An 8,749-nucleotide genomic window follows, 5' to 3' on the forward strand; every position below is an offset into this window, starting at 1 on the left:
CCGAGGCTAGAAGAGGGGAAAGGCCTACTTACAGAAAGCCATACCCAGCCTATATCGATCAAATACCGTTGTCTCCAGGTTTCAAAGTACCAAACTTCACTCTGTTCAATGGGGAGGACCCCCATGCTTCTTCAGTTGAACATATAGGCAGGTTCTCCGTCCAATGCATAGCTATCGAGAACAACCCTCTGCTGAAACTAAGGCTTTTCGGCAATTCTCTCTCTGGACAAGCTTTTACCTAGTACACCAGCCTGCCAGCTAACTCTGTTCAAACCTGGGAACAGATGGAAAATGTCTTCCATGACTACTATTACAGGATTCAGCCAGAAGTCACCATCAGTGATCTAGCTGCCCTCAAGCAAAGTGAAGATGAACCGGCCCAAGATTTCATAACCAGGTTCAGAAAGCTCAAAATGAAGTGCCGAATCCCCATGGAAGAAAGACACTTCATCCAGATGGCCCAAGCCGCCCTTAAAATCTCTCTCAGGAAGAGGTTCGACGGGATATTATTCGGAGATCTGGCAGAACTGGCTGATAAGGCATCCAAATATGAGGAGTTACTCAGGGAAGAACAGCAAAGGAGGAACTCCTCCAAAGGTACATACTATAAAACCCCTTCTTCTTCAGTCCACCTGATCGAGGTGGAATCACAAGAAGATGCAGAAGAATCAGAAGAGAAAGAGGTTTCAGTGGCGGAAATGGCAAAACTAAAACATCCCATTAGTTGCAAAGCCCTCACAAAGCCACCTAAAGACCAAAAGCCACCACCATTCACAGGAGGATTCGTTCCAAACAAGCCAACACAAAACAAGGTTTACTCTTTTGACTTAACCAAGGTTGATGCCTTGTTCGACGAAATGCTACTGCAGAAGGCAATAGAAACGCCTCACAGAATACCGAAGCCGGAAGAACTCAAGGGCAGACAGTACTACAGGTGGCACAACTCTTGGAACCATTCTACCAATAGTTATGTGGTTTTTAGGTACGTGATACAAGAAGGGATAACGGCAGGAAGGTTGAAACTAGCAGAAAAACCACCATCGGTCACAACGGATCCTTTTCCTCAACCTCAAGTCAATATGGTCAACTTAAATTGGCCAGAACAAAGGAAAACTGAGCCAATCACAGATGCTGGTTGCAGCAGAGGCAGAAGAGTCATAAGGGAGACCAGTCAAATACCAAAAGCGACCATCTCGGCTGGGGTACTGCTCTGCAGTAGGTGCAATTGTGAAACAGAGCTAGAGGTGGTTCTAGACAGACAAAATCAGCCCACACCTAGTGTCTTTGACAGGATTGGAACCTCATCCCGAGACAAAACAAGGCAGAAGAGCTGTCTTAGGCCTACACAGTACAGCGAGGGGAGGATGGAGCAACCCAGAAAGGAAACACCAGTCAAGACACCCGGAAACGAAAGACCCTTGGCAACGATCATAGAAGGGAGATGGTATTCCGTAGGAAGAAGCGGTAGACCGACTCTGGAGCTAACCAGAACTCAGAAAAGGAGGATCCAGAGGCAATACTGCACATATCTTAAGAGCCAAGATAATACGCAGGTACGTTCACAACCCAGTTCTGCCAGGAAAGGAAAAAACCCTGAAATACTTCCCCAGACAGAACAGAAAGCTTGCCAGTCAAGGGAATTGCTGAAAACAGAACCACCAGCCAGGTCTCCTATCCATGTAGTCTCGTCGTCCAGCAGTCGTCCTGACACCACGCAGACACCAGAGAAATCCGGGTCTACCCCGTTACAAGGAAAAGATGACTACACTGAGGAATATGAAGAAGAGCAATTGGACTATGAACCTTCTGCAGATGATCAGAAAGAGCCCCTCGAAGTACCAAAACAGGATGACTGGACGGAAGAATACGGGGAAGAATTAATGGAATTTGGTGAAGAATTGGACCCAGAAACAGAAGCTTTTGGCGCAGAGTTAGAAGACCTCCTACAGGGTGATCTGGGAATTAACATGGTATTCATCCTACCAGGTAAATTCAGGGCTGCCGAAGGACAAGAAAGCACTCTGGAAGGAGATGTTTTCTCTCAGGAAAGCTTTGAATGTAGATTGGCAGAAGCAGAGGAGCCACTAGAACCACAAGCAAACAACCCCAGGACAGGCAGAACAGCCAATAAACCAGCTACAGAGCAACTTTGTTTCTCCAAGCCAACCAGAGAAATGGCAAATCACCTCAGACCTTTGTTTATAACGGCAAATCTTGGGGGTATTCCTATTTCCAAGATCATGGTAGATGGAGGTGCAGCCATTAATCTATTACCTCACAGAATGCTGATCAGGTTGGGCAGGACAGAGAAAGATCTGATTCCAACACGATTGACCGTCACCAACTTCGCTAGGGGCATCACCAAAATACATGGCATCTTAGACGTAGATGTCATAGTCGGAAGCAAAGAGTTGAAAATAGCATTCTTTGTTATAGACACTACTTCCACCACCTACAATGCACTACTTGGCAGGGATTGGATTCACCAGAGCCTTTGTATTCCTTCCACCCTCCACCAGCAGTTAGCACTGTGGAATGAAGAAGGCTGCATGGAGATTATAGAGGCCGACCCACGGCCATTCCTGCCCTCTGCCATGTGCTTTGAAGCAAGGTATTATCATGATGACCTCGGTCCTTTCACTTTCCTTGGAGTCAATCAGAACGGCCGTCCACATGGTGTCACGGCCCAAAGACTCATCGAAGAAGGTTTAGCCAGTTCTCTGGAGGACTGGAATAGACCTTTTTGTGCTGAACTTCCAGAACTCTGATGTTTAGTCCCAATCAACTGGACAAGGATCGAGCTGCAACAATCCGATCCATCACAAAAAGATTGTTGATATACTGGGGAGAAAGGAGGCTTTTCATACAGAATCCAGCCATCAATATGGCAGAATTCACCCATGAAAGCACAAAAGAACAAGAGGAGGAAATTTTACAGGAGGAAGTATTAGATTTTGCACCAGTAGCACTGGATGACTCCCTGCCAGAAGTAGAGGATCCTCTACAGGAGATAAACTTAGGGACAGAAGAGGATCCAAGGCCTACTTTCATCAGCACACTTTTGAAGGAGCCACTCAAGACTGAACTCATGGCACTTTTGCAGGAGTTCAGAGATTGTTTTGCCTGGCATTACCACGAAATGCCAGGATTGGACAGACAGTTAGTAGAGCATAAGCTGCCAATTAAAGATGGCTACCTTCCAGTCAAACAGGCCAGAAGAAGAATGTCTATGGACGCAGAACTAAAGGTCAAAGAAGAGATAGAAAGGCTGCTCAAGGCAGGATTCATCAGGCCAGCCGTCTATGCCGATTGGTTAGCAAATATTGTACCTGTTCTCAAAAGAAAAACAGGGGTAGTTAGAATCTGCGTGGATTACAGAAATCTGAATGAGGCATCTCCTAAAGACGAATATCCTATGCCAATGGCAGACATGCTAGTAGATGGAGCTGCTCATAACCAGATGCTATCTTTCATGGACGGCAATGCAGGTTATAACCAGATTATGATGGCAGAACAGGACGTCCACAAGACAGCCTTTATGTGTCCAGGACATATAGGTGCTTTCGAATATACTGTAATGCCCTTCGGTTTGAGGAATGCAGGGGCCACCTACCAAAGGGCAATGAATTCTATTTTTCATGATATGATAGGACATTCCTTGGAAGTATACATAGATGACGTGGTGATTAAATCCCCCGAGGAAGGAAACCACGTAGCAAGCCTAAAAAAGGCATTCCTAAGAATGAGGCAACACAAACTAAAAATGAACCCTAAAAAATGTGTTTTTGGAGTCCAAGCAGGAAATTTCTTAGGATTCTTGGTCCACCAGAGAGGTATAGAGGTTGACAGAAATAAAGCAAAATCCATCATAGAAGCTCTACCACCTCGGAACAAGAAGGAACTTTAAAGTCTCTTAGGGAAAATCAATTTTCTAAGGAGATTCATATCCAATTCTGCAGGAAAAATCCAACCTTTTTCTTCCCTGTTAAGGCTGAAGCAGGAACAGACATTCAAATGGGAAGAACAGCACCAACAGGCTTTCCAGGAAATAAAGCATTACCTCTCAAACCCACCAGTTCTGTCCCCGCCAAAAAGAGGCAGACCACTCAAGCTTTATGTATCTGCATCAGAAGTATCCATTGGAAGTCTTTTAGTTCAAGACAACAAAGAAAGAAAGGAACAAGCAGTCTATTATCTAAGCAGAACATTAACAGAAGTAGAGAGAAGGTATTCCGCAATAGAAAGGCTCTGCCTGGCCTTGTATTTTACTGCTGTAAAGCTCAGGCACTACATGCTGCCACATACTATCTACATCATTGCCAAAACAGACTTAATCAAATACATGCTAACGAGACCAATGCTGAGGGGCAAAATTGGGAAATGGACTTTGGCTTTGACAGAATTCACCTTCAGGTATGTCCCCTAGAAAGCTGTCAAAGGACAAGCTGTGGCAGACTTCTTGGCAGATCACCCGGGAGAGGAAATTGAAAACATGGATTCTTTGGACATAGCAAATGCAGATCTGCTAACTAGAGCTCATGTTTGCCTTAACAATCCAATCTACTCGATTCATCTCACACCGTGGAAATTATATTTTGATGGATCAAAGACAGATAAGGCTTCAGGAGCAGGGATTGTTCTGGAGGAACCATTAGGGGTCAGACATTGCTATTCCTTCCAGCTAGATTTCCAATGCACCAACAACAGGGCCGAGTATGAGGCTTTGATTATAGGGCTCGAGATGTTGGTAGAATTAGGAGTCCAGTCCGTGGAGATCTTGGGAGATTCCATGCTTGTCCTAAAACAGATTGCTGGAGAATATAAGTGTCTGAATCCTTCTCTGGCTGTATATCTAGTAGCAGCTAGAAATCTGCTAACAGAATTTAGAGAAGCTACTTGGGAGCACATCCCAAGGGAGGAAAACTTTGCAGCCAATGAACTGGCTCAGGTGGCATCAGGCATACAAATGCCTTAAGACTGCGTCCAAAGGATCATCAAGATAGGAAGGAAAAGTCTACCATCTGTTTTGACTAGAGGAATGGAGATAGAAGTCAATTCTGCCTTGATCACTGAAGATGATTGGAGGGAGCCTATCATGACTTACTTACGATATCCCACTCTGCCCTCTAAGAAAAGAGTCAGAATCATGGCTACAAACTACCTCATGTGGAATGAAGATTTGGTCCGAAAAAGTAAGGATGAGGTACTATTAAGGTGCCTCGGGAAGACAGAATACATGAAAGTCATGGGAGAAACCCATGAGGGGATCTGTGGAGCTCACCAAGGGGGAAGGAAGATGTGCTGGTTAATCAGAAGGTATGGCTACTTCTGGCCAACCATGATGAAGGATTGCATCAACTATTCCAAAGGATGTGAGGCCTGTCAAAGGCACGGCCCAATCCAGCAGGCCCCTTCGGTTCCCATGAACCCAGTAGTAAAACCATGGCCTTTTAGGGGATGGGCAATGGATCTCATTGGCAAGATCTATCCAGCCAGCAACCAGCAGCATTGTTTCATTATTGTTGCTACAGACTACTTCACCAAATGGGTGGAGGCCAAGCCAGTAAAAACCACAACATCTCAAGAGATCATCACCTTCATAGAAGAACAGATCATACAAAGGTTTGGCATTCCAGAATCAATCACAACTGATAGGGGTTCTTCTTTCATATCTAGGGACATGCTAGATATGGCAGAAACATTCAAGTTCAAACTGCTTCAATCTACTCCTTACTATGCTCAAGCTAATGGACAGGCAGAGTCAAGTAACAAGGTGATTATCAATATCATCAGAAAAATGCTAGAGAAGAATCCAAAGCAGTGGCATGAGAAGTTATCAGAAACTTTGTGGGCATACAGAACTTCAAAAAGAGAAGCAACTGGGATGACCCCCTATGCTCTAACCTACGGCCATGATGCAATTCTTCCCATGGAGATAGCAGTCCAGTCTCTTAGAATTGCTCACCAGCACGGTCTCATTGGGGAGGATTACTCTCAAGCCATGTTGCTGGAATTGGAAGAATTAGATGCAAGCAGAATTGACACCCTCAACAAACTCTTAGCAGGAAAACAGGCTGTATCAAGGGCCTACAACAGAAGAGTCAGAAACAAGAGTTTTGAAGAGGGAGAGATAGTCTGGAAGGCAATTCTGCCCCTTGGAGCACACATAGTTGGATATGGGAAATGGTCACCTACGTGGGAAGGCCCTTTTATAATTAACCAAATCCTCGGAATGGGGGCATACAGGTTGCAGGACCGAGATGGAGTTGTTCATTTTGCCCCAATCAATGGTAAATGGTTAAAGAAGTTCTATCCAACCATGTGGGATTCGCAGGCTGTACAAACAGATCCCGGGATAGAAGAGGAACAAGCTTGACTTTTTTTGAAAAGAATCTTGCTTAGATCTGTTTTTGCTTTAAAGTTGTTTTTGTTTTTACTTTCAAAGCCGTGTCCGGTTATTGCATCAAGAATAAATAAAAAGCAGTAGAACGCTTTGAAAGCTTATATAAGAATAGCCACCTTCGCGGCAAATTATTCGAACAATAGAAGGAAAGAAGAAGCTAAAATCCTTGTTTTCTAAGAGTCTCCTGCAGGTTCGCCTTCTTGACAGAAAGCTCTTTCTGGAGCAGCACCCCCTGATGAATTGAAGCCTCTGCAATTTCCAAAGCTGGCCTGGAAGCTGCAACCATGCTTTGCACAAGGAAAGTAGCCTTGGTTTTAGAACTCAGTCCAGTCCCAAGCCTGCTCTGCACCTCCCTGCATTCTGCCAGTTGTTTTTGGAGCTCTTCAATCTGCTTCTCCAGCTTGTCCGCAGTAGCCCTGGCTTCCTTGTATCCGGCCACCATCTGATCCAGTTCTGCTTTCTGCTTTGCAAAATCAGCCAGGTTGGCTTCGTGAGTGGCCTTGCAGAATTCAGAAGTCTTGAAAGTAGGCCTGAGATCCTCATAGCGATCATGCAGATTGAGCACATCTCTGGCCAAGCTTAGACCCATCTCAAGGATAGGTTTTGGAGCCATGTTCTGTCTGTGAAGCAGGTCCAGGTCCTTCATCAGCTGATTTAAGGCTTCATTGTCTTGATCAAACTCCAGCTCATTGGACTGCCAGATTTTCAACCTCTCCATGGCCTCCTCCACTGCCCTAGATTTTGCCTTGCCTGGAGGAAAGCTGAGTTTCTCCAGTCTGTCCAATTGGGCATCCAGATCCATGGCTTCAAACTCTTCAAGTTCCAGATCAGCAAAAGAAGCCGTGGCAGACGATCCTGGAAGGGAATGAATGGGCATCTGCAAAAAGAAAGCATAAGGTAAGACCAGGTAGAAAGTGGAAAATAAAGGCCCAAAAGTTATAAAAACTTACAGCAACAATGGGAGGCTTTAGGGGACTGGTCACTGCTGCCAGGACGCCAACAGCTTTAGGCACTTCTACCTGAAAAGGCTACAACAGTTAAAAATAAAGAACAAGGTAGAAATGCAGGAGAGTGTGGGCAGATAAGAAAGAAAGTTACCACAACCGCAGGGGCAGCGGCGGTTGTTTCCACTTCAGCCTCCGGAACCACAACAGACAGTTCTGCTTGATCCACAGGCTCTGATGCAGACCGCTCCGCCTGATCCTCAGCAGCTGGAACGGCAGTAGAATGCTCTGCCTCGGCATCCTCAAATAGGGTTAGTTCTGAGCTAGTCAGCTTAGCCCTTGGACCCCCTTGTTGCTTCTGCGCCAAGGCAATGCTCTCTGCAATCACCTCAGCAGGGATCTCCTCCTACAAAACAGGGGTCAGAACGGAAGAAACAGGGCAAGAAGGGAACTGATGCGAATCACAGAAATAAAACTTACCTCTCCTTCCACCACTGCCGTTTTTTCCTGAGGCGTTTCTTCCAGCTCTTCCAATTCTTTTTCCTGCTCCACCTCCTCAAAAGCCTCTCGCAGCTCTTCATCCGTCCCGGAGGTAGTGGTGGGAACTGCTGCCGTTTCTTCCACGACGACATACTCCTCCTCACTCCTCTTTTTAAGTTTTTTCAACTTGGTAGGAGGAGGGGAAGGACTTCCAGCTGCACAGAACGAAAAGCAGTATTAGGGAAAAGAAGGCAAGATAGAATAAATTTAAAGGGAATGGTTGGAACATCACGAGCTTACCTGAAATGCCGGGCCGCGTGGTATTATCCAAAGGAGGGGCAGGTCCTTTCCTTTTTCTCCTGCCAGAAAGAGCGGCCTCAGTAGGTGTTTGTTCTGTCTGGACCTCATCTCCTTCATCTGCAGAAGGGAGCTCCAAGTCCCCGGCAGCAATAACAGAAGAGACTGTACCAAGGCATTAGACATTAGAAACCAATCCAGCAGGAAAAGACAGAATAGAATTAAAAGAAGAAGACTTACCAATCACTTCTCCAGCATGAACAGACTGCCCACCTACGCTGGTCAAAGAAGGATCTGATACAGGCAGAATAGACATTAGAAATCGATCATCAGGACAGAACGAATCCCAAACAGAATCAGAAATCTACCTTCTATGATTTGCGCGTTGAAATCTACCAAACATAGTTTGAGTTTTCACCAATATGAAAACCTCAACAAATTTTACAGCATAGTTCCAGCTTGCTAAATCCTCGAGAATAGCCACTTCTGTCCCTTCAAACTGAAGAAGCTGCAGTTCTGCCCGCTCAAAAGTCTCCCAAGGCTTGAAGTAGATTGAAGCTCTGCCAAAATTGAACTTTGGTATCGATTTACAGCTGAAGCCAAGCAGCCAAAGTTGTTGACAGCA

The 8,749-nt window shown here is 45.4% G+C and overlaps 1 protein-coding gene across 1 annotated transcript; it reads left to right on the forward strand.

Moving 5' to 3' along the window:
• LOC109948038 (protein NYNRIN-like) lies at window positions 5,339-6,376 on the forward strand. The gene has a single exon (XM_020559935.1). The coding sequence runs from the start codon at window positions 5,339-5,341 to the stop codon at window positions 6,374-6,376; it is 1,038 nt and encodes a 345-aa protein (XP_020415524.1).

This window comes from Prunus persica, chromosome G3, assembly GCF_000346465.2.
Source record: "Prunus persica cultivar Lovell chromosome G3, Prunus_persica_NCBIv2, whole genome shotgun sequence".
In the NCBI taxonomy this organism is placed as follows: domain Eukaryota; kingdom Viridiplantae; phylum Streptophyta; class Magnoliopsida; order Rosales; family Rosaceae; genus Prunus; species Prunus persica.

What these genes read in the sequence shown, in the direction of transcription:
- LOC109948038 (XM_020559935.1), top strand. Translation starts at nt 5,339, where the DNA reads ATGATGAAGGATTGCATCAACTATTCCAAAGGATGTGAGGCCTGTCAA.